The following is a 23,227-nucleotide window of genomic DNA, read 5'->3' as shown; positions in this document are numbered from 1 at the left end:
GCGCCCTCTCTTGCGGAGGGCTCTCTGCGTCTCTTGGTGAAACTGGGCGTTGCGGTGTGGCCCTGGCCGGAACCGTGCTTGCTGTTTTTTATCCCTGCCGATTAGTGTGTGCGCCCCCACGGAGACAGGAATCTGTTCATTCTCAGCGCTTAGAACAGCCTGGCATATGTGCCCCTTCTGTTAAGTCAGGACACCGGTTCGGCCGCAAGTTTCCGCTTTTGTCACTTACAATTCATTCCTGCAGAGCAGCCAGAGCTTCCCCTGCGCCCCCATCAAGTGGAGCTTTTATTTGTTTATTTTTTTAAAGATGTTTTATTTATTTCTGAGAGAGAGCGTGAACAGGGGAGGGTCAGAGAGAGAGGGAGATACAGAATCCGAAACAGGCTCCAGGCTCTGAGCTGTCAGCACAGAGCCCGACGCGGGGCTCGAACCCACAAACCGTAAGATCATGACCTAGCCAAAGTCGGACGCCTAACCGACTAAGCCATCCAGGCGCCCCTCAAGTGGAGCTTTTAAAATTAATCTGCTTATAAATCATTCCTGGCTTCCCACATTTAGAATAAAATCAATTCCTTACATACAAATGCCTATATTACATTATCTGTCCCCACATACCTGGAGCCAGATAGATCTGATACTCAAGCCTTTCTATCCCCCGAGGTCACAGAGATCAATACTCTCTTTAGAGACTTGGTAGTGTTAACTGTCTTTAGTACTCATCGATCTTAGTGGAGGTAAGGGAGTGCTCCTTATAGTTCAGGTCTCTCAGCTCAGCTGATGGGAACACTGCACTCAATCTGAAGTAACCCAGTCTTTCAGATGCATCACTGGTTTATTTCCTCATGCCACTCACCATCCCAAATTATACGGTCTGTCTCCCCACCTCTGTGTCCCTGCCACACACACGTACACCTTCCAACGTTACAGCATGTTAACTCCATGAAAGCAGAAATTGTCCTTGTCTGTCTTTGACAGACTATATAGGTGAGCTATAGTGGCTACTACTGAATAGCCCATAGCAGGAATTCAATAAATAGATTCAATGAATTGAGTGAAAGGTGACCCTGGGCAAGGTTTGGAGTCAGAGCATGTATCTGATATAACTATTATGTTTTATACCCTTTGATCATCCTTTCTAGGTCAGTGGTCTAAGGAAACCAGGGTTACATATAAAAACTCAATGTCTCAACTTATGGTATCTTTTTTAAATTTTTGGTTACTTTCCCTTTCCCTTTGGTCTCCTTCTCTATCTCCAATTAAAGGGGAGGAGAATAAGAGAAAGGGGCAGGAAGAGAAGAAAGAACCATAGGAATCACCCTTCAATATAGTTTATACTATTTTAAAATGCTTTTTAATTGGTAATATCCAATGTTGATGGGGTTGTAGAAAAACTAGTACATTCAAACTGCTAGTGAAAATAAATGATATCTAGCATTTGTTAAACAGTTAACTAAGTTCTAAATACACACTTCATGGGGCCCCTGGGTGGCTCAGTCAGTTAAGTGTCTGACTTCGGCTCTGGTCATGATCTCACCGTCCGTGGGTTCGAGCCCTGCGTGGGGCTCTGTGCTGACAGCTCAGAGCCTGGAGCCTGCTTCAGATCCTGTGTCTCCCTCTCTCTCTGCCCCTAACCCACTTTCTGTCTGTCTCTGTCTCTCAAAATAAAATAAAGACACAAAATTTTTTTAAAAAAAAGAATAATATGAAGACTATTGAAATGCAGGAAAATGTTCTATACTATATTAAACTAAAAATCAGACCATGAAAATGAACATACAATATAACCATTTAAAACATATGCGTTTGGGGGTGCCTGGGTGGCTCAGTCAGTTAAGCATCCGACTTCAGCTCAGGTCATGATCTCACAGCTCGTGAGTTCGAGCCCCGCATGGGGCTCTGTGCTGTCAGCTCAGAGCCTGGAGCCTCCTTCTGATTCTGTGTCTCCTGCTCTCTCTCTCTGCCCTTCTCCCACTTGCGATCTCTCTCACAAAAATAAAATGTTTAAAAATTTTTTTAATATATGCATTTGAATAACCAGAAAGTAATAAATGAAAATAGTTGTGTGGAAAATGCAGGATTATAGGAGATTTCTTTGTAAAGTATTTGCTTTAATATGATTACATTGTTTTGCTTTTAAAAAATTAATAATACCCATGATAACAGGGAAAAAGTGCTGAATTAGCCATATATATGCTCTGCTGAACAGAAACCTAATTAAACCATTGAACTTAAGTCACTATTATTGATCAACACAAGGGTATTTGAGGACATCAAATAAACTCGAGAACCCATTTTTACAACTGGTTTAATGAATTTATCAGCAATTCTGAAGATTCCTGGTTGGTGTCCAGAAAGAATCTGTGGTAACTCTTCACTATGTCATGTTCCACCTTCATGCCCAAGCTTTTTGTTAGCAGCTTTGATCAGCCTAGTTTTAGCCACCAATGATTTTATACTTCTGACTTTTGGTCTTGTTCTTGGGGGCAATGTGTCTCTTTCATAAAAGGCACATTTATGTATCCAGCTTCGGAATTCTGTGAACATGAGAGGGACTCGGAGAACTAGGGGTTTGCCATTGCTTCTTCTGACTTATGTTCTTCAATCTCTTGAAGACTTCCAACTGACTCTACCAAACCTGGTCCTGAAAAACTAAGAATGGCCATATGTGAGGACTTTGTGAAAATAGGATGTCTTGGTAGTACTTTGGGGTTACGGGGATAAGGCATCAATAGGATTTCAGTTTTTCACAATTATCACACAAAAGAAACCAAATAAATAACATTTACCTTAAATTGATGTTTATGGATTACTTTCTACTTTAAGTCAAGATTTGTCAGGGGTAGGAGTGAGAAAGTAGAAAGAAAGAAGGAATTGGAAAAGGATTCAAATACTAAAACTAAAACAAAATTACACCCAAATGCTGTGCTTTCTCAAGCCAACAACTCAGGATGAGTTAGGAAGCCATGAGTCTCAAGCATGCAGATGATTGTCTTGACTTTACTAACCTGGAGTTTGAAAGGGGCAAGATTTTTTTCAATACTTCAAATTCAGGGATGCCACTAATTGTTGTCTTCTAAAAGAAAAGAAAGGATGAAAATTTAAAATTATAATAATAAGCCATTGACAATACGATCCTAAAACTTATGCAGTATATACATTTTTGGTTATAGATCTAACGCCCTCACTGTTAGGATGGCTATCATTAAAAACAACAACAACAAATGCTGGTGAGGTTGTGGAGTAAAGGGAACCCTTGTGCACAGTTGGTAGGCATGTACATTGATGGAGCCACTATGGAAAACTATATGGGGTTTCCTCAGAAAATTAAAAATAGAAATACCATATGATCCAGCAATTCTACTTCTGGATAGCTGGAGAAAATGAAATCACGGTCTGAAGATATCTGCACACACTCCCCCCCCCCCCCCAGGTTTGAAGCAGCATTATTTACAACAGCTGAGACGTGGAACTTGTGTCCATGGACAGATAAATGGGTAAAGCAAATGTTTCTCACATACACACACACGGAATGTTACTCAACTGTAAGAAAAAAAAGAAGGAAATCTTGCCATTTGCAATGACAAAGATGGACTTTGAGAGCACTACGCTAAGTAAAATAAGTCAATTAGAGAAAGACAAATACTGCATGATCTTACATACACGTACAATCTAAAAAAAAAAAAAACAAAAACAATTCCTAGAAGCAGAGATAAGATGTGTGGTTGCCAGAGGTGGGGGTGTAGTGGATGGGGGAATTAGTTGAAGTTGGTCAAAGTGCACAAACTTCTAGTTATAAGATAAACTCTGGGGATATAATGTACAACATGAAGACTAGAGTTAACAATACTATATTGTTTGAAAGTTGCTGAGAAAATAGATGTTATAAAAGTTCTCATCACTAGGAAAACAACTAACTACGTGAGGTGATAGATGTTAACTAATCTTAATGTGATAATCATTTTGCACTGTATACGTACGTATATCAAATCATTATGCTGTATACTTTTAACTTATACAATGAATATCATATGTCAATTACATCTCAATAAAACTAAAGAAAATGTAATTCCTAAATACCTGAAGAATATTTGGTAATTATAAATCTTATACTTTTGTATTAGCACTATCATTGTAAGCCAACTTTTTACATCTATTTTTATATTAGTAGACATAATCATTCCATTCTATTTATTTAGGTAAGTTTTTACTTAATCTCTGGTAAACATTTTCTGTGCCTTTAAATCATGAAAAAAAAAGTGTCTTTGTTTTGGTAAAATCTATGACTTTAAAAACCAAATACCCTTTCTCACAGGAACCCATCAACACACACCAAATTTTACATACAATTATGGAGGCTTATTGATTCCCCTAAACTTGGACCTCTGTTTAACCTTTGATGCAGGTCAACTAGTTTCTGTAAGAAATTCTTAGTTACCTTGAAATAAATCAGAAGCTTTTATAAGGAGAAAAAATTAGCATTCAGAGAAATTCACAATGCATTAGAAATTTTACTGACTGAGAGGACAAGGCTTGAATTCTGGCTCTACTAGTCAGACTCTGACATGTCCTGTCACCTCTCTGAGTTTTGTCTCCTACATCTAAAATGAGAGAATCACAATACCTAATCTTTCAGGGTTGTTGTGCAAATTAATTAACATGAACTTACCTAACAATGGGAGGAACTCAGTAAGTGTTCAATATAGAAACAAGTGAATGTATGTGTACTGGGAGAAAGAAGCTACCTTTATTGAAGGGCATCTATTTGCCAAATAATACACTAGGTAATTTATGTGTATTATTCTAATCATTCTACTTTATCCCCTGTTGCCATCTCTGAAAATAATTAATTTATTCTTATAATAGCTTTATGAAGATAAAATTCACACACTATATAATTCACTCATTTAAAGTACACAATTCAATTGTTTTTAGTATATTCACAGAGTTGTAAAACCATGATTACAATCAATTTTAGAACATTTTTATCACTCCCAATATAAACCTAATTCGCTTTAACTATACCCCGTTATCCCCCAATGCCTCACCCCTAGGCAACTACTCATCTACTTCTATGTTTATAGATTGCCTATTCTGGATATTTTATATAAATGGAATCATATGAAAATGGTGACCAGCTTTCTTCATTTCACATAATATCTTTAAAGCTCATCTGTGTTATAACATGGATCAGTACTTCATTCCTTTTTATGGCTGAATGATATTTTGTTGTGTGGATATACCACATTTTATGTATCCATTCGTCAGTTGATGGACATTTGGGTTGTTTATACCTCTTGGCTATTATGAATAATGCTGCTATAGGGGTGCCTGGGTGGCTCAGTTGGTTAAGCGTCCGACTCGGCTCAGGTCATGATCTCATGGTTCATGGGTTTGAGCCCCACATCAGGCTCTGTTCTGACAGCTAGCTCAGACCCAGCCTGCTTCAGATTCGATTCTGTGTCTCCCTCTCTCTCTGACCCTCCCCTGCTCATGCTGCCCTCTCTCTCTCAGAAATAAATAAAACATTAAAAAAATTTTTTGAATAATGCTGCTATAAATATTCATATACAGACTTTTATGTGGAACGGCCACCTTTTAGTGTTATTACTTCATTTTCCCAGATGAGGGAACTAGAAGGTGAACAAAGTTTCCTTTTTTCACACAGCTAGTAAAATGCTGAGCTGGGATTTGGCACATAAGGTGCAATGAGAAAACCTATCAAGGACACAAAGCCAGATTTTGGGAGAGGGGGATTCAGAAAAAGCTTTATGGAAGAGAAGATATTTAGGTAGAATTCTGAGGGAAGGTAGGAACAAGCCAAGAGAAAATCTGAGGGAAGAAAGGCATGGGAGAAGGCAATAGAGGGAGAGAGATAGATGCCATAGAATTCAGGGACACAGACAATGTGGAGCCAAGAGTGGAAAGAGGAACCAACCAGGGATGAGATAGGTAAGAATGACAGAGGCCAGGTCATGGAGAATATGAAGACTGCATTGGAAAACTTGGGTTTTATCGTGAAGATTGTGGGAAGCCATTGCATGGTTTGAATCATATGCTCATAGTATATTTTGTAAAGACCCCTCTGGCTATAGACTAATGGAACAACAGGACTTCAAAAGACAAAAGCCAGGAAGATGAAAGAAGGAATGTAGGATGTGTGTTTCCAAGTAAGGGAAATACATGATCTGGAGGGAGGAAACTTCAGAGCTCTGGGAGAAACTGTTAATAGATTAGTTTTGTTTGATCAGACTTGTTTGATGTCAGAAAGGTATTTGGACTACGGAAGATTTCTATGTGGCTTCAGTTCTTCTGGCTTAGACGTCAACAACTCTGGAAGCCTTCCCTAAGTACCCCAGACAGGTTTAGATATCACTCTTCCTGCATTCACAGCATTCTGGGCCTACTGCTATTATAGAACTTACCACAGTGGATGGTAGTTGCCAGCGATATGGTGTCACTCTCACTGGGGCTGAGGTCTGTGAAGGCAGACACTGTATCTCATGTATCATCATATCTAGACCATATGGGAACAGAAGAAGGCCCATATTCTACATTGGATTATAATGCCTATATATGCCTAATAATATTTGCTGAATGAATGAGGTTTATCTCAAAGACAAAGGAAGTCTTTGAAACTCCATGAGATAAAGTACTATGAAAGCAGGTAGTGCTTCATGAAGATTAGTCTGGAGGCATGGGCAGGACAGATTAAGAGGAAAGACTGAAAAGAGATGTTTTAAGTTGTTGCTGTAACCCAAGGGCTAAGTGCTTGGGATGCAGAGGGTAACATGATGGGCATAGACCCTGCTCTCATGGCGTATATTTATAACCCAATAGAGAAGAAAGATACGATTATAATACAGGAAGCATTATGGTCTCTTACAAGGTTATGTCCCTAGTTACCCCGATAGCCCTGTAAGGGAAGTAGTAGACTTGGGGTATAATGAGATAGTGGCTAAGAACAAAGTACCAAAGAGAGTTGTTTTCAGCCCTTGTTCTTCTACTGCTTTGTTATGTGCCTTAAGCAATGATGTCACTTCACCTCTCTAGAGCTCAGTTTCCTCAGCTGTGAAAATGGAAAGATCATGTTGTAGATTAAATGAGATAATGTACATAAAATGCTTAGCACAGTACCAGGCACATAGTAAGCACTCAACAAATGTCAAGTTCTCACCATTTTAGCCTTTGAGGTATTGCAAGGTAGGAAGAGATCTAGGATATATCTGATCTCAGGGATCTATACACTGGTTTGTTTTTAGCGTGATACTCAATTAACAAGAATCAAAAGATATGAGAAATGTCAGCAGTAGCTGTGTGACTCAGGCATATCATTTAACCTCTCTGGGTTTTCTCTCCATCCTGTATAAAATGAGGGGGCTGAACTGGAAGATCCTTAAGATTCTAAATTTAAAAATGATTTTGGAGTTGTTTTAACAGATATGAAGATGTTATAAGTTGGTACTTTTGTCATACATGAAACATTGAGCTTGATGTAGTATAATCCTGATCCATGTCACATTTCTTACCTGTTTGAGAATAATATTGTGGATGTCAAGGCTATTGTTCTAGTATATACTCCATTAAGGCTCCAACTCACCACTTAGAATACTATAGTGCTTATTCATGCACGTCTCTGCCCTTCTCTACTAGACTAAAGACCTCTCGAAACAGGATCTATCTTCATATTCCTAGGACATAGCATAGTTCCTGGAGTTGATAAATGTTTGTTGAATAAATAGTAGAATGGTGAATGACTAGACAATTTTTTAAAAATATGTATTTATTTAAATAATCTCTACACCCAATGTGGGGCTTGAACTCGTGGCCGTAAGATCAAGAGTCACATGCTATTCTGATTGAGCTAACCAGGTACCCATGAATGACTAGACAGCTGAGCACAGTTGTAGCTTAAGCAAAAACATAAACTATTGGAAATTAAGCCATATAATCTGGTAGTTCTGCTTTTAAAAAAATAGGTTTTTTGTTCTATTTTATTTCAGAGAGAGAGAGAAACAGTGTGAGCAGGGGAGAGGGGCAGAGGGGGAGAAAGAGAATCTTAAGCAAGCTCCACAATCAGTGCAGTGCCTGACATGGGGCTTGATCCCACAACCCTGAGCTGAAATCGGAGTGGGATGTGCAATTGAATGAGCCACCCAGGCACCTCTGGCAGTTCTACTTTGGACAAAGTCTACAAAACAACTCATGTAGCTTGGAAATAACCACCTTTCCTAGAGCAAACCAGATGTGGGTCTTATGCTCATAGCAATAGTACCCAACAAGCAGGATCTACATAAAGTATCCTGGGATGAAACATCTAGGAGGTGAAATAGCCAGGGGAAAAAGAAAGCAGTCTCTCTCTCCTGGATTCAGAATGCAACTCTGCTCCCTGAAGTCCTTCTTGCTGACACATTCACCAGCTAGACTCTGGACCTTCGCTGAACCTATACTCTTTGCCACATCTGTCTGGACTTGGCTACCTGTCTGTTTGGAGGTTTGTAACACAATTTCTCTGTCTCTGACTCTCTTTCTCTGACTCTGGTGTTCTCCTTAGGCTTGACTCCTCGCCAGACCAGACTAGCTTCATTTACCACTGGGAGTCTCAGATTTGCTCATTTTTCAGACAGGGCTAAAATAATCCATGGCAAACGGGGTTGTTGAGAATGAGGCATATATGTGAAAATATTTAATATTCATTTATTCTCAGATGTTTAGGGAGCACCTGTCTATAGATACAATGACATATGAGATACAATCCTTGCCCTCCAGGATCTCACTGCTGAGTCAATTAGATAGAGAAGCCAAAAAAGGCAATAATGACATAGTGTTAGGGAAGAAGCTATGAGGCATGCACAAATCGCTTTGGGATCACATAGGATGAGAGCATTTAATAAAAGCTGACTCAGTAAAGAACAAAGCTGGCCAAGAGCAGTCTCAGAGTCTGCTGCCCTGGTGCAGCCAATGGGCCTCTTTGCCATAGTCCACCATGAGGCCAAGTACAGCCTACAACTATATGAAGATGAAGGGAAGGGAGAACTTAATACCCTTAGCAACTAGGCTTCATATGAAGGGCCTGATAGCAGCACCCATCTTACCTCTCCTTTGTGAATCTGGATGCTTCTTATGATATGCTCTAAGAGGCCAACCTGCTGGATGAGCTGGAGGTTGGTTTCATACAATTGCTTATTTTCTTTATCCAGGAGAAGTGCTCTAAGAATGGGATAAATCAGAAGAATAGCTAAAAATTTCTGTATCATTACTAAAAACTCAAAACTATGTCCCACTTCCAACTGGCTCTGGGTCTTAGCCCACTGCCTAGATTTTGGAACCAACTTGGGAAGAATAATTCCTCCCGTGTTCCCAGATAAAGTAGAAATTAATAAGCTTCTGGCCTGTACATAGTCATTAAATACATACTGAGAAGAGAGACATACCATATGCAACAGAGAAACTTACTGAAGGATATGATCCTATTTAGGGGTGGGACTGAAACAAGAGACTCTACATCCCTCCAAATAGTGTAGCTACCCAGTCTGCATCCAGTTCTGATCTCATACAGTCATCCTATACTTTTGTAGTAGTAGCAGCAGTAGTGGTAGCAGCAGCAGTAGTAGTGGTAGTAGCAGAAGTAGAAGCAGCAGTAGTAGCAGCAGCAGCAGTAACAGTAACAGTAGTAACAGCGGTAGCAGTAGCACCAATAATAGTAGCAGTAGTAGTGGTAGTAGTAGCAGCAGAAACAGCAACCATTTACCAAGTACTTACCATGCACTTAAGCACTGTAACCTACCCACAGAGTAGACATTTAAATCTGTTCATGTATTGGCTTATTTTTTTAAAATTTTAAATGTTATTTTTTTTAAATTTATTTTTGAGAGAGACAGAAAGAGAGACAGAGAGAGAGAGACAGAGAGAGAGAGACAGAGAGAGAGAGAGAGAGAATGAGTGGGGGAGGAGCAGAGAGAGGGATACACAGAATCCCAAGCAGATTCCAGGCTCTGAGCTGTCAGCACAGAGCCCTATGTGGGGCTTGAACCATGAACCGTGAGATCATGACCTGAGCTGAAGCGGCACGCTTAACTGACTGAGCCACCCAGGTGCCCCTGTATTGGCTCATTTTATTGATCCTTACAACTCTATGAAGTCAATGTGATTATGGAGCCTATTTTACATATGAGAAAACTGAAGCTCAGAGAAAAGCAACTTATTTGAGGCTATAAAACCAGGAAATCATAGAGCTGCTGAGATGCCAATCCAGATATTTCAGACTTGTAAGCCTGAGTTCTTAATCACTATACTAGGCTCACTTTCCAGAGCCACGGTTTAGTTGGGACACATGACGGTACAATAGTTTTGATCAGAGATTTGTGTTTGAGTTTTGGTTCCACCATTTACTTGCTATGTGATCCTTGGCAAATACCAAATCTGAGCCTCGGTTTTCTCATCTGTAAAAGGAAGAAGCATCCTGTAGAAGAAACGTACTCTAAGGAAAACATACAAGTCCAATCCAGATGGCCAGAACATGCCCTCAGGAGGGCAAGATGGGAATATCATTAATATTAAGGCACAGGTAACAAGTCAGTTGCATAGGGAATGTCAAAATCAATGACATAGTTTGAGAAAGGCAATGGATTATATAGAGTACATAAAAGGGGAGACATGGATAGTAAAAGATAATCAGAGACTCTCCAGGTCTGCTCAGAGAAGCAGGTGCCCACAAGAGCAGAATGGAGAGTTCCAATCTGCTGAACAGATCTCCCCACAGACTCGGGTGCTGTGGGCTCTAGAGCTAAGCTACTGGGGTTCACACGCTGCTCTGTCACTGACTAGGCTGCTTGAGGTCCTGAGCCTCTCTGGACCTCAGCTTTCTCACCCATGAAATAAGGCTAATCCCACTGTCTCCCTCCTGGGACCGGTGTGAGGATTAGTGAGAGAGAGCGAGCTTAGAACAGAGTCAAGCACATAGTGAGTGCTCGAAAAATGTTAATCATTATAAGTTTTTTTTTAAATGTTTTATTTATTCCTAGGAGAGAGAGAGAGACAGCGTGAGCAGGGGAGGGTCAGAGAGAGAGGGAGTCACAGACTGAAACAGGCTCCAGGCTCTGAGCTGGCAGTTAGCACAGAGCCCGACGCGGGGCTCGAACCCACGAACCGCGAGATCTTGACCTAAGCGAAAGTCGGACGCTTAACCGACTAAGCCACCCAGGCGCCCCTCATTATAAGCTTTTTTTTTTTTTTTAAATAAGTTTCATTTTTTAAATATTTTTTTATTTATTTCTAGGAGAGAGAGAGAGTGAGCAGGGGAGGGTCAGAGAGAGAGAGGGAGATACAGACTCCGAAACAGGCTCCAGGCTCTGAGCTGGCAGTCAGCACAGAGCCCGACGCGGGGCCCGAACCCACGAACCGCGAGATCATGACCCAAGCGAAAGTCAGACGCTTAACTGACTAAGTCACCCAGGCGCCCCTATAAGCTTTTTTTTTGAGAGAGGGTGCAAGTGAGGAAGGGGGCAGAGAGAGAGGTAGGGGGTGGAGGGAAGCGGGGCTTACCTGGGAGGGGCTTGTGTTTTACCCAAAGCAGGGCTCGAGTTCACCCAACGTGGGACTTGAACTCACGAACTGTGAGATCATGACCTGAGCCAAAGTCAGAGGCTTAAGGACTGAGCCACCCCGGTGCCCTTATTAGAGTCATTATTGGTGACACTATCTGTTAAGATCAACCCACTATCTTTGCCCTAATTCTGTGCTTCAGGAAAACTTTGATTGTAATTGAAGTTTCCTATAGAGGAGAGAGGGCTTGGGCTGGCTAATATGTGAAGTTTTCTTTGCTGGGGATACTTCTCATTACAAATGAATACATTGGGTGTCCTATGGGTTTCATGGATTTAAGTCACTAGTATGAGCCTGATCCTCTCTTGATCTCCCTTAATTCCATAGGTATTGAATGATACAAATGAGTGTCAACACACAAAGTCACAGGGCAGAATGAGCAGGCCCTCAGTCAGGCAACGCCCATGTGAGAGAGCCCAGCTGCATGGCCGACCCACCTCGTCCATGATCTTTTTCTCTTTAATTTCACAGCTTTTGCATGAACTCCTGGAAACAGCTGATAAGCAAGCAACAGTTATGAGATAGGCTGCAAACTCAAGGGATAGTCTCTGGAATAATCTCTTTGTTGAGGGAGAAGCATCTTGGTGGAGTTCCTTGGCTCCTGTCAGTACTGCACCTACCTGCTCTGGACTGAAGATAATATCCCTTTATTGCCCTGGATTAGTTCTTCTTGGTCTATGACTTGTTCCATAAGTTTCCTTTTCTCTAAGAGCAGTATATCATTTTGAGCAGTCACCTGGTCCTGCAATGCCTTCTCCTGGAGACAATAAAGTCCCTCGTTACTACAGCAGAAAGAAGAATGATAAAGGTGACAGCAAATTTCCCTTGTTGACTTCCTCTCCTGCCCCCTGGTCTGTTTTCACCTGTTTGCCGACATTGTCAGCTAGGGAGTTCTTCTGTTTATTTTGGTTATTTTTTTTTTTGTCGTGGTGTTTTGTTTTTTTTTTTTTTTTTTTGAGCAATTAATCATTCTTCTGGGTTAACATTTTAAAATACCTGAGCACTCAATATCCAGTCAGTTCCCAAGGCTCTCATATGTATTCTAATACCATAGGTATCAAATCACTAACAAATACAGTGGAACCCCCTGAAGCTCCAGTTTGCCATTTCTCTATTATACGTCTCCGTCTGCATTGTGGTGATAGTCTTCTTAAGGCAAAGGATGGAAGATGGGCATTTAGTCCCTTCACTTGGCAAGCAGTGTCAGGATCTCAGTTGCCTTGGCAAATGAAGCAGGTAAGCCGGCTACTGAGAGTATCTTTGCAAGTGATCATGCTGAAGAGACTTCCAGCTTGACCCCGTGTTTCATTTTCTACCAAGAATTTTCCCTGAAAGCAACAGCTAGTGAAGTTATAGCTAAAATAAAAAAGGACTATATCTTGTGAAAACAATACTAACCTTCTTATATTGAAAGAGTCCGTAGATATTAATATCACTGCTGGGGAGGAGTTTAGGAGCTCAGTAATGTAGGATTGCCCTCCTCACGTCACTAATGACTGTCAGCGTTAAGTGCCCTCACCCTTTGCTGTTTGTCCCCACCTGCTGATGGTGGGAGTGAGTGGGGTGGGAGAAGAATACGGAGCTGCTGGCAGATGGTGAATCATGGAGTTAAGAGGGGCAACTTTCTTTCTTTCTTCTAAGAAAGGCACTAATATAGATCATTCAGAAAAGACTCCATCTACTATTTAAGAACTATAGGAAAGGATATTACATTATATTCTGAAACAAACGACTCCAGGTTTTAAAGTCCTGCATCTGGGATCCTTCAATGTCTAACAGTAATCTTGTTTGCTCTTTTTTTTTTTTTTAATTTTTTAGTGTTTATTTATTTTTGAGAGAGAGAGAGAAAGAGAAAGGGGCAGAGAGAGAGAGGGAAACACAGAATCTGAAGCAGGATCCAGGATCTGAGCTGTCAGTACAGAGCCTAACGTGGGGCTCAAACTCACGAGCCATAAGATCATGACCTGAGACGAAGTTGGATGCTCAAGCGCCTGAGTCACCCAGGCGCCCCTTGTCTGCTTTTATTTAAATACATTTTTGGTAAGGATTGAGAAGTTATCTTGCAAGTAATACTCTGCAGTTACAACTGAATTAGAAAGGAAACTGGAGGGCGCAGGCTACTGACACCCCGCCCTTTGGAAATACCTTTTTTTTTTCCCTGAACCAGAAAATCAGGACACATCGTCTAATAAAAGGATAAAATATTTGGAGAAATCTGGTTCGGATGTTTATAATAGAATTCTAGTTTACAATAGAAGTTTACTGAGTCAGAAGACTCAGCTGGCTCACCCTAAAAAGAGAAGGCTGAAGGAACAAAGCCTCCAAAAGTAGTACTACTTTCTGCAGACTTGGTGCTTGGAAAGGAGCCCAGCCTTTTCTGTGCTCATGGCTCTGGTCCATAAGCCCTAAACTAAGTAAAGTCAGGACCTCCAGGTGTGTAGTACTGTGGCATAAGGAGATCTCACATCAGTCTTCTCTAGGCTAAGTATCTCCCATTCCATTAACAATTTCTCTTGTGAACTGTGCATCTACCACTTAACATGTTTCTAGGAGAGCTTACACACAAAAGAGAAGGAAGTAACACCTATGGGAAGTGGTATGTGTCAGGTGCCACTTCAGGCATTTCATATTTTAACTGCACAAAAGCCTTGTGAGATGGGGATCAGCTCCACCACTTTACAGGCAAGGAAAAGGATACCCAGAGACTCGTGCAAGGCCACAGAGCTTTTAAGTGGCAGAGCTAGATTTTGCAGCCACAGCCGTTTACGGCCAAAGCCCACAGCTCCCTTTCAAGGGCAGTGAGCAAAAGGGCCAAGTGCTCTTCCTTAGCCTCTGCTTATTTGCCATCTTTAAGCTGTACTTCCTGGAGACCTGCCAGTCTCTGGGTAGATGCGTCGGGTTTCCAGAACTGCTGTAGCAAGTAATCTCAAACTGGCTGGCTTCAAGCAACAGGAACTGATTTTCTCACATTTCTGGAGGCTACAGGTCTAAAATTGGGGTTTTGGCTGGGTTAGCTCCTTCTGGGGGTTCCACGCCTCTCTCTCAGCTTCTGGTGTTCGCAAGTCCTCCCTAGTCCTCCCTGGCAGAGCTGCAACCATCATCACGTGGCCTTCTTCCCTTGCACGTGTCTCTGTGTGTCTGCTCTTCTCCTACGGCCACCAGTCATCCTGGATTTCGGGCCTTGATTTTGGGCCAACTCCAATCCACTGTGACCTCATCCTAGCGAATCCCACCTGCAAAGACCTTATTTCCAAATTAGATCGCACTCTGAGGTTCTGGGCACACAGAAATTTGTGGACGACACTATTCAACCCAGTGCCGGCAGGGGAAAAGGGAACACACCTGCTGAAAGAAGGGGGCTGTGTCTGCCATGTAAGCCTGCAAGCCGAAGGCAGGCAGTACGAGAAAGAGATAACGCAGAATATTTCTGGTGGGCCCATGAACCAGGATTGCTCCTTTCTTCTGTATACTTGTCCTAATTGTGAGTCTAACCTAGAGTCTTTGAAAGTTTGACAGTGTGGTGCCCAGATAGAAGGAGACTGCAAAATCCACCTTATTTTTCTCTCTCACTGAAGTGTAGAGTAACAGGAGGATTTTCTTTTTAAATTAAGAACCCAACATTGGTGACCCATCTGTTATGATCCAAAAATGTCGCATGTGTGTAGTCTAGAATTCTTAACCATACCGTAACAGCCCATGGAATGACTGAAATTGCATGAATTCTTCCGGAATCCTTGGCACGTACAAAGCTATGAGTATTTTAGGAGTGGGGACAGAGTTTTTCAAAGTTCTGAGATGGGCTAGGGAATCTCAAGAAGGGAAAGCATTCCTGGCCTAGTCAGCTGCTCTCCACTTTGAATTCATGTTGTGTGATGATCTCAAGACCATTCTGCAGTCGATTCCGTGCCATCTGCCTCATTTTCTTCTCGCCTACCGGTAAGTCACAGGGGCAATGGGACAGGGGTAAAGAAACCATGGATATGGAATATGGGTCACTTATTTTCACTGCCATTTAAGACTGACAGCAATTTGCACGGTGAGGGCAAGGTGGACTAGGAATGAGTTACTAAGCGTGTCTCGGAAGAGTATGTAAAAGAAGACAAGACACTGATCCGGCACTGGAAGTGTGGGGTATTTTCAGTGTCTGATTCGGTTCAGCATCCCCACGAGTCTTACAGCCTTTTTGGCAGGTCTTAAAGGATGGCTCACATCGAAAGAAGCTGCAAAGAAGTGAAAACCTGGCTTCAAAGAGGCCACTGGTGGATTGCAGCCCAAGTGGGCTCTCCCCAACGGGCTGGGCAGTGGCACGCCGGGGAGCTCATCACCTTCCTGCCCACCTTCTCCATTTGCAGCTGCAGCACTCTGACTTCATTTTCCAGCTCCTCAATTCTCTTGTCTCGCTGTTCTACTTCATTAACTAAACGGTCCTTGACTCGTTGAAGCTTGGCTTTGTGGTAGAGACGTTTCTCGATGAGGTTTCTGTAAAAGTAAATTTCTTTTTATTTATCTATTTGCTTAGTTATTTGTTCTTATTTTATTTTATTTTTTGAGTTTATTTATTTTGAGAGAGAGAGAGAGAGACAGTGTGTGTGCGCAGAGAGACAAAGAGAGAGGATCTCAAGCTCTGCTAATAGCACGGAGCCCAACATAGGGCTCGATCCCACAAACCATGAGATCATGACCTGAGTTGAAATCAAGAGTTGGAAGCTCAACCGACTGAGCCAGCCAGGCGCCCCCAAAGGAAATTTAAACAGAAGCCCAGCCAAGCACTGTGGACGTTTCTGTTGCTTCCTCAGTGTGTGCACCTCTCTCTCCTTGCTCTGTAGAGGCCTGCAACCAGATGTGGACACTTGTCCCGCTTCACTCCTGCACAGGACTTCTTGCACCCAAGTGGGAATGGACTATGGTAACCTTTTAAATACCACCACCTTTAGTCATCCCCAACTCAGGACACGCTCCTTGACTTCTGATCCCTGACATCTAATTCTGAATCCTGCTCCATGGGGTCAGCTGATCATTTAGTTCTTGGCTATAGCCGTGGACAATGATATAAGCCACTCCAGACGCTGGTAACTGAGTCTTCTCTCGATCCTTGCCCCAAGACTGGACTTCTGAAGGCCAGTTCTATGTAGATTTCTGCTCAAGACTCTAACTCGGATTCTGACATAAATTGAACTTACTGCCAATAAGCACCTGAAAAGACATTCAATTTCCCTAATTAGCCATTAAGGAAAATGCAAGTCAAAGGTACTATGAGATAATACTTCATCCCCACTAAGATGGCTAAAATCAAAAAGATAATAACAGGTGCTAGCAAAGATGTAGAGAAATTGGAACTCTCAAACACTGCTGGTGGAATGGCAAATGGTACAGTCTCTTTGGAGAAAGCCTGGCAGTTCCTCAAATGGTTAAACATAGAGCCATATGATCCAGCAATTCCACTCCTAGGTATTCCTCCAAGGGAAATGAAAACATATGTCCACACAAAAACTTGTCTATGAATATTCATAGTAGCACTATTCACAATAGCCAAAAGGTGGAAACAACTCGAAGACCATCATCTGATGAATCGGTAAATAAAATGTGGAATATCTATACAATGGAACATGAATCTGCCACAAAAAGTAATGAGGTCCTGATCCATGTGACAATATGGATGAACCTTGAAAGCATTATGCTAAGTGGAAAAAGTCAGGGACAAACAACCACATATTATATGATTCCATTGGTATGTAATGTCCAGAGCAGGCAGACATAGAGGATTCCTTGTTGCCCACAGCTAGGGGTGGGGAGGGAAACTGACGATGGCAGACAATGGCCAGAGGGCTTTCTTTGGTGGGTGTGAAATGTTCTAAGATTGATTGTGGTGATGGATGTACAATTAAAAGCCATTGAATTGTACACTTTAAGTGGGTGAACTACATGGTATGTTAATTATATCAATAAACCTGTTGGGTTTTTTTAAAGAACAAAAATCTAAGTTATCATTTCAAACTACTATAACAGCTAATCTGAGTAAACAAGAAAACAGATTAATACCTGAATACCACCACTAGGCAAATCTCTTTGAGAATGGCTGTGCTTTCCAGGTAAGAATATTGTTATTCAGAAAGTGCTCCTTCCAATGAAAAATTGAGAAGTTCTACTTTGCTGTTTTTAAAAAAAATTTTTTTAATGTCTATTTATTTTTGAAAGAGATAGAGCGTGAGCAGGGGAGGGACAGAGAGAGAGGGAGACACAGAATCCGAAGCAGGCTCCAGGCTCTGAGCTGTCAGCACAGAGCCCGACGCGAGGATCGAATTCACAAACCATGAGATCATGACCTGAGCCGTAGTTGGACACTTAACAGACTGAGTCACCTAGGCGCCCCCAAGAAGTTTTACTCTGAACTTATTAGGTCACACAAAATCACTCCACTCTAGGGTTTCTTGACCTTTGCCCTATTGACATTTTGTGCCAGATAAGACTTTGTTGTGGAGGGCTATCCTGTGCTTTGTAGAATCCTTGGGCTCTACCCACTTGATGCCAATTGTACCTTCTACAGGGTGACAACCCAAAATGTCTCCAGATATTGCAAAATGTCCCCTTGCCCTGGGAGGCAAATCACACTGCTCACCGAAAACCACTGCTGTAACTAACGTTCCTACACCAGGTTTCCTCTAAGCCCACAGAAGTGTCCCTCAAACTGTGTCGTGACCAGTATCAGCATCACCTGGGAACTTGTCGAAACTGCAAAGCGTTGGGCTCTATCCCAGAACTGCAGAATTGTAAACTCTGGGAGCGGATTTGTGTTTTACTAACTCTTCTGGGTATTCTCATGCAGCCTAAAGTTTGAGAGAAAGCCCTGGGCGTATTTGGGAGGGATCCCTCACCACTTTCACTTCATTATAAAGACTACTTGTGGCAGGCTAAACACAGCGATAGCTTTTCTTCATTCCTGCTGGCAATACCCAGATTTCATTTAGGTGTCCACAGAGAGCTCTTGATCTCAAGAAAGGTGGGTGGGCCTCAGGTGTGTGTGTGTGTGTGTGTGTGTGTGTGTGTGTGTATGTGTGTGTGTGGCTGCGGGGACGGATCTGTGACAAAGGTATGCCTGCTGGTCACTTCTCAGGACTTGAGAAACCAGCCCTCTCTGCGTTGGGTGCCCTCCTGCTGGGCTTGCGCAACCTGCCCCTACAGTCACTGCCTTGTCACCATGATGTGACAAGCCTGAAGACAAAGGTGCTGCCCAACCAAGCACAGCAGAGCAGAAGGAAGGAAGGAGCCTAGGCCTTCACGACACTACTGAGCAGCTAAAGCTACCTCAACAATCCCCTTCCTCCAGATGTCTTCTTATGTAAGAGAAAATTTTGGTCTAAATCTATGTCAGGTTTTTGTTTTGTTTTCTTTTGATTTGATTTGTGGTCAATGACTTCCTGATATCTTAAAAACAAACAAACAAACAAACAAACAAACAACTACTCCAAACAAGCAGAAACTATCCTGAATGCCTAGACATTTGGGTAATGCCTTTTTAACAGAAACAGAAAGTGTTTAAGGAAAGAGGAATCCACTCTGTGTCACGGTAGATGCTCGAGGGCACAGTCACCCAGCCCTATGGTGCTGAGCAGTTTGCACATGTCAACTATCTGATCTTAACTGATCTTTCCTCTGATACTTAAACTGGGAGAAGCCCTAAGTGAAGGAAACTACTAGTTAACTAAAAACCTGTGCTCCAGGCTTTTCACAGGACACTTCATTGATTTTAAAGCAAATCTGTGCAGCCAATTGCCTTCTCTGTGAATCAGGAGAGGAGGCTGTGCAGAAGTAGACTTTACTCGGTGGAGCTAAGGTATCCAAACTCTTCACATTCCTTGACTGGCTCCCGGGAAACAATCTCTAAGGCCTTGGAATATCCTGCTTGATAGTAACATCTTTGTATACCTGTGACCTTGGACCACACCAGTATTTTAGGTTAACAGTATTATTGGGACACCTGGGTGGATCAGTCAGTTGAGCATCTGACTTCAGCTTACTTCATGATCTCGCGGTTCGTGAGTTTGAGCTTTGCATTAGGCTCTATGCTGTCAGCACAGAGCCTGCTTGGGATCCTCTGTCTCCCTCTCTCTGTCTTTCTCCTGCTTGTGCTCTCTCAAGAATAAATAAACATTTCAAAAAAACCAATATGATTTATGGTGAGTGCATTGCTGGGAGAATTATGTACTGCCCACCTACTCTACTGGGAAAGCACAATGGGCTTGCATCTTGTCTCTCCTGGACTCTGTCCTATGTGCCTTTCTCCTCTGCTGATTTTATTTTATTTTTACTAAAAAATTTTTTAATGTTTTATTTATTTCTGAGAGAGAGAAGAGACAGCGTGAGCAGGGGAAGGTCAGAGAGACAGGGAGATACAGAATCTGAAACAGGCTCCAGGCTCTGAGCTAGCTGTCAGCACAGAGCCCAATGTGGGGCTCGAACACAAGAACCATGAGATCATGACCTGAGCTGAAGTCAGACGGTCAACCGACTGAGCCACCCAGGCGCCCCTCCTTTGCTGGTTTTAATCTGTATTCTTTCACTGTAATATAAACCATAACCAGGAGTATAACAGCTTTTCTGAGTTCTGTGAGTCCTAATGAATCGCCAAACCTAAGGGTGCTCTTGGGACTCCTGACACAGAAGGAAATTACTTCTACAGAGAAGAATCTGACCTAAAACCTGTGATCTCCCACTATACCCCAATGCTATAATACCAGCAAAGCCAAGCAAACCAGACACTGCTAATTTCTCCAGTAAGATTTGTTTTTAATTTTTTTAAATTTTTAATGTTTTACTTATTTCTGAGAGAGAGAGTACATGGGAGGGTCAGAGAGAGAGGGAGACACAGAATCTGAAGCAGGCTCTAGGCTCTGAGCTGTCAACACAGAGCCTGACGGGGGGCTCGAACCCACAAACCATGAGATCATGACCTGAGCCAAAGTCAGACGCTTAACTGACTGAGCCACCCAGGCGCCCCTTTTAAAAAAATTTTTTTTAAATGAAATTGAATTTCATTATTTTTTAAGTTGAGGTATAATTGACATTATATTAGTTTTAGCTGTATAACATAATGATTTGATATTTGTATATATTGCAAAATGATCACCACAGTCTAACATCTATCAACATATACAGAAACTTTTCTTCTTGTGATGAGAACTTTTAAGATTTATTCTTAGCAGCTTTCAAAGATGCAATACAATACTAACTCTGGTCACCATGCTATACACTACATCTTCATGATTTATTTGTTTTATAACTGAAAGTTTATATCTCTTGATCTTACAGGGAAAGCTTTCAGCATTTCACGATTGACTATGATGTTAACTGCAGGCTTACATTTCAGGTCTTACACTCAAGTCTTTAATCCATTTTGAGTAATCTTGTGTGTGGTATAAGACAGTGGTCCAGCTTTATTCTTTTGCATGTAGCCATCCGGTTTCCACAACACTGTTTATTGAAGAAACTGTCCCTTCCCTACTGTACAGTCTTGGCTTCCTTGCCATAAATTAATTGACCATATATGTGTGGGTTTGATATTTTGTTTTATACAAGAACTAGGAGCCAGATGGAGGGGAGGAGTCAGACTTCTATAGATGCTAATTCTAGTCAAACTGTGATGGAAGAGCTACTTCAAGAGAGTCTTACAGCCTTGTAAATTATGTCCTCTTTTTAAAGCTTATTTGTTTATTTTTGAAAGAGAGAGAGAGAGAGCACGTGCAGGGGAGGGGCAAAGAGAGAAGGGGAGAGGAATCCATGCAGTCAGTGCAGAGCTCAAAGTTCAAGCCTCGGGTTAGGCTCTGTGCTGTTAGCAGAGCTGGGGATTCTCTCTTTCCCCCTCTTTCTGCCCCTCCCCTACATTCTCTCTTTCTTTCTCCCAAAATAAATAAATAAAATAAATAAATAAATAAATAAATAAATATTTTTTAAAAGAAATTATTTATTAAATTTTTAAAAAATGTTTTATTTATTTTTGAGAGAGAGAGACAGAGTACCAACAGGGGTGGGGCAGAGAGAGAGGGAGATACGGAATCCAAAGCAGGCTTCAGGCTCTGAGCTGTGGGCAGAGAGCTTGACGTGGGGCCTGAATTTGTGAACTGTGAGATTACGACCTGAGCCGAAGTCAGATGCTCAAGCAACTGAAGCCACCCAGGTCCCCCAGAAATTAATTTATTTTTTAAAGTAAGATGATAAGCTATAGAAAGTTTGGGAAGAAAACCGAACTCCCAATATGATTAGTATTAGTGTTGTATTTCCTTCTAGTCTTTTTATAAGCATCTTTTGCTTAAACCTTACCTATATTAAAATTTTTATCTTATGCCCCTTTCATTTATTATATCATAGGCATTTCCCTATGCTGCTGTCTAGCCTTCAGGGCCCCCATCGTTTACAGTTGAATCAGGTTCCATCAAGGGAGTGGATTAGGGTTGACCTAACTGGCTCCTGTTGTCTGCTCAGGCTTCTTCCTGTAGTGTCATGCATGGTTTGAAGAGTATGTTGACACAGTACAGCTGGTGAGAGCCTGGAGCCTTCCCTCACTAATGGTGGCTGGCTGTTTGGCATACCTTCTGCTTTGGTCAGAAGCTCTGTTGGCCAACTTGCCTGAAGAGCACATGTATTTTCTAAGTTTATTTTTGGTTTTATTAACTACTACATCTATGAGGCAGCACAATACTCATGTTCTAAAATTTAGGGACAACCTTTTGCTTATGTCCAAGTAAAACCAGATGGAGTTTTCTATTCTTTTTCTTTCAAAAAGGCAAGGAATTTGTTCCTCTGGAAGAGTGGTTGGGAAAGCATGGAAAAAGTCGGGGTTGTCCAGGTCAGGACTGGGATCAGGGGAATGAAAACAAAAATGGACTTTGAGTCATGACAATTCCTTCCATTTTCGTTCTTAAATCTGTGATTTTTAACACCGGATGGCCCATCAGAATCACATGAGGAAGCTTTAATAAGACATTGATCCCTAAGCCCGATCCCCACAGATTCTGATCTAACTAAATCTATGCTGGTGCCAGGCACATGCAGCTAGGGTCAGGATCCACTGTCCTGAAGGCAAGGGGAAAAGAACATGGAAGGATATTCAGCCTCACAAGCCATCAACAATTTTTGAGATAAAATGACAAATATTTATGACTATAAGCGAGCATTAAAAATCAGAGAATATGTTGAACAAAAGAAGTTGGACACGAAAGATTACATATGGTAAGAACCCCATCATTTTGGCGCCCTTACGTGGAGGCTTTGAGTCTTTTCATCTGGACTCTGAGCCTTGGTGCAAACTTGGTGAGTACCTTTTCTTTTCTTCCTTTATTCTCATTTTGGGGGGTTTTCAAGGAATGTAGTCTTATTGGAACACTTTTGTGTCGATCGCTCAGGCTGCAATCCTCTAGCCCATGGCTACTCTATGGGAAGGAGAAAGCCTGCCTTTTGGGTGGAAGTTAGTATCCTGGCAGGAATGGTAATAAGACCCAGGAACCTGATGCCCTCTCTTTATTCCTGTCCTTATACAAAGTTGTCTGTCTTGGGCATGGGACAGCCACCTAAGTCACCAGGATGGCCACTGATCTTAAGACTCCCATGTGAGGTTTCCTTCTCATTGGTCTAA

The 23,227-nt window shown here is 41.9% G+C and overlaps 1 protein-coding gene across 3 annotated transcripts in view; it reads right to left on the bottom strand.

Annotated features, from left to right (window-relative positions):
* Positions 1 to 2,287: 2,287 nt before the first annotated feature.
* The window catches only part of LOC120236079 (coiled-coil domain-containing protein 30-like), an 80,336-nt gene continuing 59,396 nt past the window's right edge, over positions 2,288 to 23,227 (bottom strand). For all 3 annotated transcript variants that reach the window (XM_039238710.1, XM_039238709.1, XM_039238711.1), the window contains exons 12-16: positions 15,939 to 16,080; positions 12,222 to 12,358; positions 9,093 to 9,207; positions 3,006 to 3,073; positions 2,288 to 2,649 (exon numbers count right to left, since the gene is read on the bottom strand). In XM_039238710.1, the coding sequence (XP_039094641.1) occupies positions 2,562 to 2,649; positions 3,006 to 3,073; positions 9,093 to 9,207; positions 12,222 to 12,358; positions 15,939 to 16,080 (550 nt within the window). In that variant the 3' untranslated portion in view covers positions 2,288 to 2,561. The remainder of the gene's footprint in view (positions 2,650 to 3,005; positions 3,074 to 9,092; positions 9,208 to 12,221; positions 12,359 to 15,938; positions 16,081 to 23,227) is intronic.

The sequence above is a fragment of the Hyaena hyaena genome, unplaced genomic scaffold, assembly GCF_003009895.1.
Source record: "Hyaena hyaena isolate Hyena2069 unplaced genomic scaffold, ASM300989v1 scaffold_144, whole genome shotgun sequence".
Classification (NCBI taxonomy): Eukaryota; Metazoa; Chordata; class Mammalia; order Carnivora; family Hyaenidae; genus Hyaena; species Hyaena hyaena.
This window is presented reverse-complemented; position numbering and strand designations above follow the sequence as displayed.